The sequence below is a fragment of the Podarcis raffonei genome, chromosome 6 (genome assembly GCF_027172205.1).
Source record: "Podarcis raffonei isolate rPodRaf1 chromosome 6, rPodRaf1.pri, whole genome shotgun sequence".
Classification (NCBI taxonomy): Eukaryota; Metazoa; Chordata; class Lepidosauria; order Squamata; family Lacertidae; genus Podarcis; species Podarcis raffonei.
The window spans coordinates 6,750,966-6,765,178 of NC_070607.1; the positions used below are offsets into that span (position 1 = coordinate 6,750,966).

A 14,213-nucleotide genomic window follows, 5' to 3' on the forward strand; every position below is an offset into this window, starting at 1 on the left:
ATTTGCTTGCATCCTGATTAAAATGTACAAAATTCACAGACCTGAGGGCAGGACATTGCCTTATATGGCCTATTCAGCTACACAATGAATTTTTGAAAGATGATTATATATGCCTACCTGTGGATTCCAAGTGGGGTCCAGTTTCTTCACAGTAGCGACATACTCTCGAATAGCCTGCTCTGGACTTGTATCACCCAATGCTTTCCAAGCTTCCCTGGGACATAGACGTAAGGAAAGAATATCCACTACTCACTAGAGGTTAATGTGTTTATCTCTGGATTTCCCACCTTCAATTCAATACCCTGGTCAGGCTTATATACTTAATTTCACATCCATAATTAATCCATTATAGTATCCATCACTGCTCTAATTAGATTGGGGCAACCTTCTAAGTCACTCTTTGGACGCAGGGAAGCATAGAAAGAGGTTTGGTGGTTCCACAGAGGAGAGCTGCTGAAATCATTATTTGAGAGACTTTTTAAAAAAGATCCATAGTGAGCTTTTCTTCTCTCTCACAATGGTAGTGGTCACCTATGCAGCCGGTACCCGATTCAGATGCTAGTCATTTGACACTGACATGCAAAAATAGTTTCATCCACTGACTGGTCAAATATTGGTCACATAAATATAAATTTAAAGCAAATTTATAACAAAATTGTTTAGCTCCACAGTGAAGTACTCAGGAAACATTTTTCCATCCATAGAGAGATGGAAATCTTAAAATTAGATCTTAATATACTGCTACTGCAACCAACAGAGACACGCTAATTAAAAACAACCATTTATATATAAAGCAAAATTGTTCTGAATGACTGTAATTATTATAACTATGTATATTTGTCTTTGCACAACAATTATTTATAGTGCAAAAATAGTATCTGAACAATGTTCAAGAAAAATAACATTTTATTGGCTTTTACTCTATTTAAATGTTTTAAATGAGTTTTAAAAATTAATACACATAGCAGCTATAAATGCAGTTTTGTTTATAGCCAGTGGTGCTACCAACATTTCTAATTATCACTTTGGAATATTAATTTATCCTGTCTGTAAGTGTTCAGATGTATGATAAAAAGAGCACAATTTCCCCAAGAAGTACTTCTCCAGATCAGAAAGAATGCAAAACAGGCTTCTGCATATGCACTGTTAGTGCCCCTCTAAATTTAATCTATTTCATTTAAGTCCTGGGCACTAATCACAGTTCAGACAGGGCTCTTTAAAAATCTCCCAAAAGCTGTTTTTCAAGGCTCCAGGTAGTGCAGATTTTTATAAGGCTCCATGGAGTAGTGATCAGGAGGGAAATCCTGAGACTTTTGAGAATGTGAGCTGCACAATCCTTGAGTTTGTTACCGTACACATTTTTTAAACTGGAAATGAGGAGGGGAGCAAAAAGTAGAAAGACATTATCCCCAAGAGTCATTCAGTAATTAACACAAAATTGGTAGCACCCTCTAAATTAAATTATCTAATGGACTGGGGGAAAGTACATAGAAATTATGATGTATTTCCACTTACCATTTCTGCTTTCCTTCAAAGTCGAAAAACCCAGGTTTGGGAGTGTTGCAGCTACCACATTTGACCTAAAGACAGAATGGGGAACAGTGCTGGGATAAGTGCTAAAGAAATAATGATGTATTTTTGTTTGTCTTTATGGACTTGCTAACAAAATACAGTGGTAACTTGGGTTACATACGCTTCAGATTACATACGCTTCAGGTTACAGACTCCGCTAACCCAGAAATATTATCTCGGGTTAAGAACTTTGCTTCAGGATGAGAACAGAAATCGTGCAGCGGCGGCAAATGTGGTACTAGCCACAATTCTGCTCTGTTATTTCTTTTTAATAAAATTTCTAGCTCTTGAAACTAGGTGAACAATGCATGTTATCTCAAAAGCAGCTCACTAACATTTTCAGTGGTTAGTGGTTTAAGGGCAAAGTTTCTGGCCCCTCCCCATCACTAGAAGACTTTAATACAAAAAATAAAAATAAAGGCTAGGTTTTATACCAGTATGATAATGCAAACTCTGCAAATTACCAGTGTCTTGGGTTGAGGGAAATATGGTGTGAGAAGAGGCCACAGACATCCTGAGAACTGTGGCCTCTTCTAGACCATCTCTCAACCTTTGAAACTTGAGTGGCCATGCCAATTTGCACTATCACCTGTTAGTAAAATAAAATATATTTTAAATAAAGTACACACAGCCCTTCCTATAGAGTAGATGTATCAACAATAAAAAAAATTACCCATTAGAACAAGCGCCTATCGTTCCAGGAAAGGAATTCCTTGCTAGGTAACAGCCAAAAAAGTGTTCATTCAAGCAACCATGTCTACCAGCATCACATCCGTCTAGAACTCTTACAGGTAAGCTGGGGATTGCAAAACCCCAACAAGCCACATCTTCTTCTTCTTTTTTAAATAATTTTTATTAACAGGCCAATCACATCACATTATCCAAATCACATTAGTTCCAAATTATACAGCCAAATTTTGTTGGGGGTACCCATACATCAAGCTCCGCACGAGTCCAAACATCACTTATATTACTGCTTTAATTAGACAGTTCTATCCAGTTCAATCCAGATAGTCCTTTATTACTTTCTTTCTCTTCTTGTTGTTATCGTATATTCCTTTCTTTGCGATCTCTGATAATTTTCACAAGCAGATTGAAAACAGGCATCTTTTGTGTGGGTTTTGTACTCTCCAAAGATCATATCACTCAGGGACAGCCTCTGTTCAACGCTTCCAAAAAAATAATAATTTAATCTTCGGTCTGTCCTTTACTTTTCTCAGGCTTGCCAAATAAATCAAATGAATCAGGAGGCTCTGTCAGGTCAAGCTTGCGTTCCAACATTCCTTCTCTTTCGAATGATCCTGATTCTCCTCCCCCTGTCCTTCTTTCTCCGGCAAGCCTGTCTTGGCGAGACGCCATTTTTTAACTGCGTCATGAAAATTTTCCTCTTTCTCACCGTTCACCAATCCTCTCTCCTGTTACAATCCATCCCACACAGTTCTTGAATTCCTGCTTGTGATTAGTAAAAACGCAACGATCTTATTTCTATCTGGGGTGAAGGGTTATTAATATCACATCGTGCAAAGAAGAAACGAGTTTTTTCCTCCACCCCCCCCCCTTCATTCCAAACATACAGTCTCCTAGTGGTGATTCATCAGAAGATTTACTTATCCATCCGTCACTCCCGGTCACAGAGATCCATTAATCAGCAGTCTTATCTCTCGAACATTACTTGATATATGTGCTTCAGCTTCATTCCAATCGTATGTTTCCAATTATAATTCCGAGCTGAAGCTAACCAGCACGCGCTAATTGGAATCAGCGTCAGGAAGATCTGACTTCACCGAGGGCTCGTGCCAAGTGTTCGGCACCCCCATCTCTCGGATCAGGGGGTGCATTGTGAACACCGCTGGCAAGGCAGCGCCCCCCGTCTCCTGGGGGGGTAGGAAGGCTGCATACTTCCCATAGCAGCCCCTTAATTACCTCGTATGGGTCAGAGAGATGTTATTGTCGGCCATCTTCCAACGCGCCACCTGGTGCCCCCCCCAAACAAGCCACATCTTCATTATCTTAACTCTTAGGTTAAAACATTTAGAAATCAGCTGAGCAACTCTTGTCAGGTCTGTTCACACAGTCAGACTCTGAAATGACCTCCAGTAAGTGGAAAAGTTAAGTAGGTGTTTATGCTATTTATCTTGAACTGCTTAAGTAAGCAGTGTCTTAACAAAGTGCTCAGCTGTTACTGTCATCTTTTTATAGGGGCTGTTCTCTCCTAAATCACAGTTTGCAGAGAAAAGAAACAGACGTGAGGAAAAACACAAATGCTGCACTAGGGACAGTGGATTGTCCTGAGTCAGCACCTTTTATTCAATGGAGGTACAAGTCTCTGCTAAAGCAATATTTTATCAGTCTTTTATGCAGATTATATGATTAAATTGGGAGAAAGAATGTTGAAGAGTAAAGTCTTGCCTTAAATCAGTAACGATAGAAATCTAAAGCTATCAAGGCTTCTTCTTGTATTAGTAGATTACGCAAACACTGATTCCTGGAGTCCCCAAGCGGTGCCCACAAACACCCTCATTGCACTGCTGTAGCCCCCTGTCCCTCCCCAATTTTTTAATTTTAAAAACATTTTTCAGGGTTTATTTTAACCTTTAGGTGCCTTAAAAATGAAGTGCAGGCATTCGGTCATTCACCCTTTCCCCAGAATGCAGAGTCTCACTGAGCCCAGAGGTAGTCTTCAGAGGAAAGAGGGTACAGCTGGAGCTCTACCTTCTCTTTGAAAACAAAAGCAAAGCAAAGCAGGCCCTGCTGCTGCCTAAGTTAGGAGGCATGGGGAAAGACAGGGGGTGTTTTGCCTTGGTGGGGTGCAGGTGCATTTTGCCTGTTTTTTTGTATTTCTAAAATGAAGATGCTTTGTTTGGGGCTGGAGTCCCCCCCCTTTGGGGTTGCTTGGGGGTATTTTGCTCATTTCATTGAATGCACTCATATACACGTTGCATGTGGTTGAGCAGATTTCCTCAAATCAAAACAGATTCTATAAGCCCAGGATACAAACTCTAGAAGCCCATTTGTTGTTATTATAGTACCACCATGTACGTACTTGAATGATAGGTTTCTTTAACAGCGCAACAGCAGTTTGCATTGCCATGCCAAATACGAGAAAAGTTCTTCCGAAATGCAGCCAGTGGGCAGTTGCCATCATACTGTAATAGGCAGGGTGGCACTGTGGGTAATACTTCAGCGCCTAGGACTTGCCGATCGCATGGTCGGTGGTTCAAATCCCTGCGGCGGGGTGCGCTCCCGTTGCTCGGTCCCAGCGCCTGCCAACCTAGCAGTTCGAAAGCACCCCCGGGTGCAAGTAGATAAATAGGGACTGCTTACTAGCCGGAAGGTAAATGGCGTTTCCGTGTGCTGCGCTGGTGCTGGCTCGCCAGAGCAGCTTTGTCACGCTGGCCACGTGACCTGGAAGTGTCTGCGGACAGCGCTGGCTCCTGGCCTCTAGAGTGAGATGAGCGTACAACCCTAGAGTCTGTCAAGACTGGCCCGTACGGGCAGGGGTACCTTTACCTTAATGGCATATAATTCAGGTGTCTGCACTGAGGCTGATGTACCGTACTTTACATTTTTGGAGCATATATGCCCATACTTCACCAGACAATGATTGTTGTATCCCATAAAGTCAATGAGGCAGTCAAACACTGCTTGCAGACTACTGACCAGAATTAGCCTTTCAGAACCTCTCACCAGCCCATTTCCAAACAAAACTCAAATTGCAAGTTTTAAAGCCCTTGATATCTTGAAACAGTACCTGCAGCCCAACCTGCGTGAACCTGCTCAGCTGCTGAGATCATCCTCAAGATTGCCCCAATTCTGGAGGCTTGATGGGTGGTGATCAACAGCTTTTTCATTTGTGGTACTTGTCTTATGGAATGCTGTTCCCAGGAAGGCTCACCTGACACCTACTCATGTCTTTCTGGTATCAGGTAAAAAACTCTATTCAAGTCTGTTTAATCAGTTGACTCTGGTTTTTAGTCACTACAGGCATTTGTTCCAATTTACTGAAATGTTGTCTGTTTTAGTTTAACTCTTTTATTCTTCTTACTGTGTGTCTAGTTTATAAGCTGCCCTGAATATTGAAGAGCACAGTATAATTTTTTTACTTTTCGCCCAGGTTTGATTCTTTGCTAAATACTGAGTTATTTGCTTTTCTCCCGTCAAACCAGCATTGTCAACCTTCCATACGATATAGACACAATGATTCTGACAAAAAACAAATGTTAAGCATATCCTACAAATCTGAGGCACGACAACACAATTTAATGGGAAGGGAGTGACTACCACATTAGCAAGTTATTCATGCCACTTACCAAGGCTAGAAAAGTCCCGTGGACCTCAGATGTGCAGTGCTATCCTAAGATTTGCTCAGCAATAAGCCTCATTGTGTTCGATGGGGCTTACTTCCTAACAAGTGTGCTTAGACCTGCAACCTCAGAGGCAGGAAATGAGGAATTTAATTTTTTTCATACTTACACAAGGGGGTCATATCATTGCAGGAGTGTTTTACACAATAAAATGAACAAGGGCTCTGAGACGCATTTTGATTTTATCAAATAATCAATAAAAATTAATTTTTAAAATATATCAGATGACATTGTAACATAAGACGGTACAATTTTAACTATTCTCATGAATGTGTGAGTTATTTCAGGCTTAAAGAGACCTTAAACCTGTACAAAAATAAATAAATAAAAATTATTTGAAAATTACCTCAAAATCAATTTATTTTATAACTTCAAAAAACACCCTCCTTATTTTTAAAACATAACAAGTACATGGTTAGCCCATTCTACAAGAAAAGTATGAAATATGTTAGTTGTGGTTTGCGTGCTATGGGTTATCAAACCAGGAATAAAATGACAAAAATTCACTTTGGTCAGTGACCCTTTTCTGTGGCTCTTAAGACCATTTTTATACCTTATTTTGAAAGAGACCACAATTAGCTTTATTCTGATACCAAAATAAGCCCAATCGGTTGAAAAATAAGTGAAACAGGAGGTTTTTTTCTACGCTGACGCAGAAATTCCATTAGCCTAAATTGCACGAAAATCGAAATTTTCAAAAAATTCTCCTGCGCCCAATTTTGGACCAAAAAAAATCTTAATCTTTTGAGCTTATCTCATAGGTATCTACACATAATTTTTTTTGAAGAAAATCTGAGTCGTGAAAACACATGGCACCAGGTGATTTGGCGTGGAATGACCCAAGAATCACACCTAAGGACTTAAAATTCTGCCTATAGCCACAAGGACCAATGTATAAAATAGTAAGAGACAGTCTAACAAAGCTGACATGTGCTCGAGAGCACTTCATTCATTTCCAGGCTTCACTGCTTCCCATCACAGTTGGGCTGGCTTTGGACATTTATTTTCAATGTTTTTTTCCCCTTCCCCACATCTCCACACTGTGCAAAGAGGCAAAAATCTAAAATAGGGTACCACACCATTTACCAACAGGCTTTGGGTTTATTGTGCCTGGAAAGCACAGTCCATTGCTGCATATGAACAGATTTCTTCATTCAGAGCCACACTGTTTTGTAGAAATACTGCATTTTCAGGCAAAACTGCTAACTTTTGTACCAGATAAAATGCAATACTTTCTTCAAAGAGAGCACTTTTTTGCTGCATAGATTGTAATCACACAAATGCTGTGGACACCAGTGTATTCTCAGAGTCAGTGCAGTGTAATAATCATAATGATGATGATGATGATTTATTTATATGCCACCCATCTGACTGGGTTGCTCCAGCCACTCTGGGCAGCTTCCAAGAAATTATAAAACCACAGCAAAGTATCAAACATTAAAAACTTCCCTACACAGGAATGCCTTCAGATGTTTTCTAAAATTCAGACAGTTGTTTATTTCTTGACATCTGACAGCAGGGCGTTCCACAGGGCAAACACGACTCCTGAGAAGGCCCTTTGCCTGGTTCCCTGTAACCTCACTGCTCACAGTGAGGGAACTGCCAGAAGTATCTCCCCGTGATACTCTCACCATGGAGAAGGGGAAGCACAGCTGAGGCAAAGCCCTGGCTGAATACTCAGATAGATGGTCTTACCTCCTCACAAACACTTACTATGCACTCAGCAGTTCAAGAACAGTGCACTCCAGTTCCTGCCTATTACTTGCTACTCTGTCTGTCACTTTGTTCTCCAGAGGCCTCTCTTCCACAGGTACAGGTTTTATCCCACAGCTTATTCATTGCAGGCTAAGAGGGAGACTCTCCTCATGACCAGCAAAAATGCCTAGGATACTCCTGGCTGTCCCTCTGGGTTAACAACCTACTTGCTCCATGCAGGTTTCTGTACTCTTGCAAGCTCCATCACAGTTATGCAAGAGGAGGTGTTCCTGACCTGGAGCTGGTCCCACATGGAAACCTACATGCTACCTTGTTATCAGTCACTGTCCAAGTTCCAACGGCCATGCTAGGGTAACCTAACACTGCACTTGTGGCTTTTTAGGATCTCCTCCATGCCAGACACTAATCAATGAAAGGTGCTGACAGCATTACAGTGGTACCTCGGGTTACATACACTTCAGGTTACATACGCTTCAGGTTACAGACTCCGCTAACCCAGAAATAGTACCTCCGGTTAAGAACTTTGCTTCAGGGTGAGAACAGAAATCATGCTCTGGCAGTGTGGCAGCAGCAGGAGGCCCCATTAGCTAAAGTAGTGCTTCAGGTTAAGTACGGACCTCCGGAACGAATTAAGTACTTAACCTGAGGTACCACTGTACATGATTTGTTGCTGGGAACCAATATATAGCAATCCCTTCCCCAAATATATTCTGCCCAATACAATCAGCTAGCCATAGTATTGTGAGGACGCAAGCAGAAAACTTCATGGGCTCAAGGGCACTGCCCCTTCCTCTGCTCACTCAGGTACCCTGTACTGTAAGGAAGCAGGCCTCTCAGGGTACCCAAGTGGGATGGGTGCCTTGGTAAAGGCATATAAGGCAAAAATGGGGAGTACAATAAAGAGGAGGATAGGCAATGAGGCCTCCTGGGATACTACTGGACAGGGCCCAGCCTATCAGACAAAATAGCAGTGGAGAATGGATTAGTCATATAGGTTATCAGCAAAAGGGTTGGGTTAGCTCAGCCTTCCCCAGCTCAGTACCTTCAGATGTTTTGGACTATAACTCCCAGCAGCGTGGTCAATGGTTGGGGTGATGGAGTTGTGATCCAAAACATCTGGAGGGTACCAGGTTAGGGAAGGCTAGGTTAGCCCACATATGGGCCAAACTATTTGAGAGCTGGACCATAAAGATGGCTGATCGCCGAAGAATTGATGCTTTTGAATTATGGTGCTGGAGGAGCCTCTTGAGAGTCCCATGGACTGCAAGAAGATCAAACCTACCCATTCTGAAGGAAATCAGCCCTGAGTGCTCACTGGAAAGACAGATCCTGAAGCTGAGGCTCCAATACTTTGGCCACCTCATGAGAAGAGAAGACTCCCTGGAAAAGACCCTGATGTTGGGAAAGATGGAGGGCACAAGGAGAAGGGGATAACAGAGGATGAGATGGTTGGACAGTGTTCTCGAAGCTACAAACATGAGCCTGACCAAACTGCGGGAGGCAGTGGAAGACAGGAGTGCCTGGCGTGCTCTGGTCCAGGGGGTCACGAAGAGTCGGACACGACTAAACGACTAAACAACAACAACAACAACAACATGGCTCCCTGCAACACTCATTCTGATCGTCTCATGTGCAAGTTAAGGGGTTATATCTTGGATTTGAACTTGGAAACTTATGCGAGTAAAATGTTCCACCAAGTTACGGCTCCTCTTGCAGCTCCTCTGCTCTCTGATGGGGGACAGAAGAGAGAGACAGATTTCCCATAGGTGTGGATGATTCCTGTCTGGTGCTATGGCTGTGTGTAAGTAGAAGTGTCTTGTGGGTTTGAATCCCAGGAGCAACTTTTTTTGTTTTGTTACTGACATTTTTAAGTTACTTTGGCATGCATGCAAGAAATGGATGGGGCTATATTCATGGGGCATGAATTACCACTTGTGTTTTCCGGCCCTCTGCACTATGGAGTGAGGCACTGAAGGCTGCTCTCGTTGGATGTTCTGGCCTGTTTAGGAAGAGTATTTTCTTCCTGAATGGAAGTCTGTGCACTCTCTACAGACACCTTGTCCAAGCAACTACGTGAATGATCTGTTACGTTTCTTCTTTTTCTTCCCACTTGTGTGGGTTGTGCTTAGAAGAACAGTGGTTACGACAACATAATTTAAATGGGGATTTAAACCCATACCTAGAGAGATGTCTGTGGACTGGCTCTGATGGAGTGGGTGTGATTAGGTGTTGTCCTGCATATTGCATTTGATGTAATATACAGTGTGTGGTCTAAGTTCATTGACTACCTCACCCCCTGCTGAAAATAGCAGAGCAATCCTAACCAGGCAGATATACTGGTCTTTTTCCTGGATAAACTAAGCTACACTGAACTGCTTATGGCTGGGGCAGGAGCAGCGTAAACCTCCACTTTCTGCCTTCCACAGGGTGAATTTTAGTTACAATTGCATTTTTTGGTGGTGTAAGTTACACCAAACTCTGCGGACAAGACCAGTGAATGAAGGGAGATGGGATGCAGCATAACTTTCTATATCCTACCACCCTCTTCTTGGGCCATTTTACACCAGTGTAACTTCCACCAGCAGGGCTTTTCTTCTGCCAGTAGATACAATGGGGTAAGTAACTTACATCAGCTGAAGGCCAATTCAGCCAGGAAGTGGGAAGATACACCACATGCACACCTGGGGGCGAAGACTGCACCATAAGCCTTAAAGCACGTATCTGAACTGAATGCACATTCTTCCTGTTTAACTCTTTCTCCCTCTTCTTCCCCTGCAACCTTCATTGGTGGGTACTTGTGTTCCTACTCCCGAGAAGCTTGCAATCTTTCCTTCCTTTCTCCAGAAAGTGCTATGCACTTTAGAGTGGCTAAATAGGCTGCAGTGAGAAAAATAATAATGGGGTGGGTAGCGCAAGAACAGGCTAAGATATTTAGTCATAAGTTTATAGTTCTAACCATGACAAACCACAGGCTAAGGTCAATGCTACACCCACCTACCCACACACCCGCCCTACGAAACTCTCAAGTAAGTCTGCAGCCTGACAGCTTGGCCACACTGGCTTCGCAAGGCCATCCTATCTAACAGGCCAACCCACGAAGATGGTGATGACGACGAACCTATCTTCATTTTTATACCACATTCTGTTTTTAAGCAAAAAATTAATAAAGTCTCTAAGCAGTTTACACCCTTCATTAAAACATCAAACAATCCAGAACAAAACATTATTCGCAGAACATAAAGCAACACATTCAAAGAAGCACCGTTAACAGGAGAATAAGGTATTTTCAAAGACGTCCATGACGCTGTTTCGCCGGTGGCAGAAGCCAAAGTGGAACCTCCATCTACATTACGGAGGTGAGATGAATAAATGGGGGAATTCAGTTCATTTGGGTATGCAGAAAATATTTTAACAATAAATTTAAGGAAGCGCAGAAAGAGGGGGAAGGAAAGTCAAGTTTTGAAATGTTAAAACAATTATAGAATGATTGAAGTGTATAAAAATGAAAATCATACTTTATACGTCAATACTTATTCTTAAAAGTCTTTTTCTAAGGACGTATAAAGATTGAGGTTTATAAGTTAAAATTGGTTAATTAAATTGATGGGGTGAACCTAGAAAAAGATTTTGAAGAATAAGTATTGATGTATAAAGATTGAGGTTTATAAGTTAAAATTGGTTAACTAAAATGAATTAGAGAAAATAAGGTAAAGTTTGGGGACAAGAACTTGCTGAGCTAAAAATTGGAACTGGAATACAAGAAGGGGAGGTGTGGGGAAGTCAAGGAAATTGGTCATTGACAGTAAGAAGTGTAAATTGTATGTGTGTTTAATTGTTTTTTTTCCTTTATGTTTTGTTGTTTTTTTTGAAAATTTCAATAAATATCTTCTTTTTAAAAAAAATGAAAATCATAATACATACAGTGGTACTTTGGGTTAAGTACTTAATTTGTTCCGGAGGTCCGTTCTTAACCTGAAACTGTTCTTAACCTGAAGCACCACTTTAGATAATGGGGCCTCCCGCTGCTGCCGCACGATTTATGATCTTAACCTGAATTTCTGGGTTAGCGGAGTGTGTTACCTGAAGCGTATGTAACCCGAGGTACCACTGTAAATAAAAATAATAATAATGAGCGGAACCTCCACACTCAGGGCCAGCGTCCCTCTCCTCTGAACACACGAGAAGGGCAAAGAGCGTGAGGGGCTCTTCCTCTCCGGGTGGTGGGTTCGAGAGCCCCACACTGGGCACAAAGATTCGAGGGGTTGGACTAGATGACCCCCGGGTGTCCCTGGGCGCTTCTATGAGAGGCAGGGCGTGGGGAAGGAAGGCCGGGCCCGAGCGGAGCCTCACCTGCTTGTACCTGGCGTACAGGTAGAGCAGCTGCTCCCGGCTGGCCGACCCCGCCAGCGCCGGCACCCGCTGCGCCGCCCGCTCGAACTGCTCCATCGGCGGAGGCGACGACGAGCGGCTCCCGGAGTCGGAGACCGGGGACTCCCTCAGCCCCGCCGCCGCCGCCGCCCGGCCGCCCTCACCCTCGTCCGCCGAGCTGGGGTCGTCGCCGCCGCCGCCTCCCCACTCGCCCGCCGCCCCGTTGGCCGGGAACAAGGAGGCCATGACCCGCCCGGCCGCCGCCTCCTCAGCGCCTCAGCCGCCTCAGTCAGTCCATCCTCCTCCCGCCTCAGAGCCAGGCCCCGCCCACTCCCGCTCGCGCCCAACGGCCGGAGCCACGCCCAGCCACCCCCGCGCGTGCGTCTCACGCGGACGCCCAGGTGAGGCACCCAGCCACCGCGCACGCGCGGGCCAGGAGCCCGTAGAGATACGGCGCGGCGACGGAAAAGAGCGTTGGGCGCTTTTGAATAAGCGTTCCGAATGAACCCCCGGAACGTTCCTTTCCAGCCTCAACATTTCCCTTCCCGGGGTCACTTTATACCGCTCCGCCGGTTCCACGCCGGGGAAGTATTATCCTCTTATTGGGAAGAGAGCGGGGAAAACTCTAGCATACTATGAGTCTATGATTCCTCGAACTCAGTTGCGGGCTGTGAGGCCTAGAGTTCCGGCGGTGACCCGACGCTTCTTCCTGTCCCCCGCGCGGAGCTGGTGCATTGGTGTAAAGTGACCCCGGAAAGGAATGTTGGTGCTGGAAAGGAACGTTCCGGGGTTCATTCATGCTTAGGCCTTAGGGGTTTTGTAGGAGAGGGTTGTTGCTGTTATTGCTGGGGGGGGGTCTTATTATGATTTATGTGGAAATAGTTCAGTTTGGTTTTTATAATATCTGGTGTTTTTGTTTGTTGTTTATTACTACTTTTCTGGACCGTAATAAAGATTGATTGATTGACTTTTCTTTGTCTTTGTCCATGGAAGAAATGGCGGCAGTGAGAGATTTTACTTTCTTGGGCTCCATGATCACTGCAGATGGTGACAGCAGTCACGAAATTAAAAGACGCCTGCTTCTTGGGAGAAAAGCAATGACAAACCTAGACAGCATCTTAAAAAGCAGAGATATCACCTTGCCTACAAAGGTCCGTATAGTTAAAGCTATGGTTTTCCTAGTAGTGATGTATGGAAGTGAAAGCTGGACCATAAAGAAGGCTGATCGCCGAAGAATTGATGCTTTTGAATTCTGGTGCTGGAGGAGACTCTTGAGAGTCCCATGGACTGCAAGAAGATCAAACCTCTCCATTCTGAAGGAAATCAGCCCTGAGTGCTCACTGGAAGGACAGATCCTGAAACTGAGGCTCCAGTACTTTGGCCACCTCATGAGAAGAGAAGACTCCCTGGAAAAGACCCTGATGTTGGGAAAGATGGAGGGCACAAGGAGAAGGGGACGACAGAGGACGAGATGGTTGGACAGTGTTCTTGAAGCTACCAGCATGAGTTTGACCAAACTGCGGGAGGCAGTGGAAGACAGGAGTGCCTGGCATGCTCTGGTCCATGGGGTCACAAAGAGTCGGACACAACTAAACAACAACAACTACTTTTCTTATATTTGTAATTGTGTACATTTTTCTTGTTGTAAGCCACCTTGATCGTGGTTTGAACTATGGAAGACGGCATACAAATAAAATTATGTGTATATATATGTGCGTATATATATATATATATATATATATATATATATATATATATATATAATTTCCATCCATGACAAAGGATTGGCAGGATATTAACAATATAAGCATATAAACAAATATATAAATGAATGTGTTTATAAATATATAAACAAACAAATGGACTCTGAGCATTGTTGTACTTGAAGCCTGTCACCACAATTTAGAAATGGCCTATCACTGCAACCAAACAAAACAACACAGTATAAAACACATTTTTTACAAATGTTCATTTGGCACAACAGAATACATTTCCAGCCAGAAAGAAGGTTATACTAAATACATATCCTTGATAGTTATTTTTAGTTTTCTTTGGATCCAACAGCTGCCTTCTTTACCATTTAAAACACTACTTTTTGTGGTGGCTTGCCTTATAAAGTGTTCTTTAAAAGTTCTACAAATATTTCTAAAAATCAAAGTCTGATTTGTAGGTACTGAAAGACTGAATGACCAA

General features: G+C 43.1%; 1 protein-coding gene across 3 annotated transcripts in view; it reads right to left on the minus strand.

Moving 5' to 3' along the window:
- The window catches only part of ACBD6 (acyl-CoA binding domain containing 6), a 102,312-nt gene extending 89,993 nt beyond the window's left edge, over positions 1 to 12,319 (minus strand). The window contains exons 1-3 of one of the 3 annotated variants that reach the window (XM_053391331.1): positions 12,003 to 12,318; positions 1,516 to 1,580; positions 118 to 214 (exon numbers count right to left, since the gene is read on the minus strand). In XM_053391331.1, the coding sequence (XP_053247306.1) occupies positions 118 to 214; positions 1,516 to 1,580; positions 12,003 to 12,266 (426 nt within the window). In that variant the 5' untranslated portion in view covers positions 12,267 to 12,318. Of the gene's footprint in view, positions 1 to 117; positions 215 to 1,515; positions 1,581 to 12,002 lie in introns of all 3 variants that reach the window. The other 2 variants (XM_053391328.1, XM_053391330.1) reach the window with 2 other exon arrangements.
- Positions 12,320 to 14,213: the final 1,894 nt, after the last annotated feature.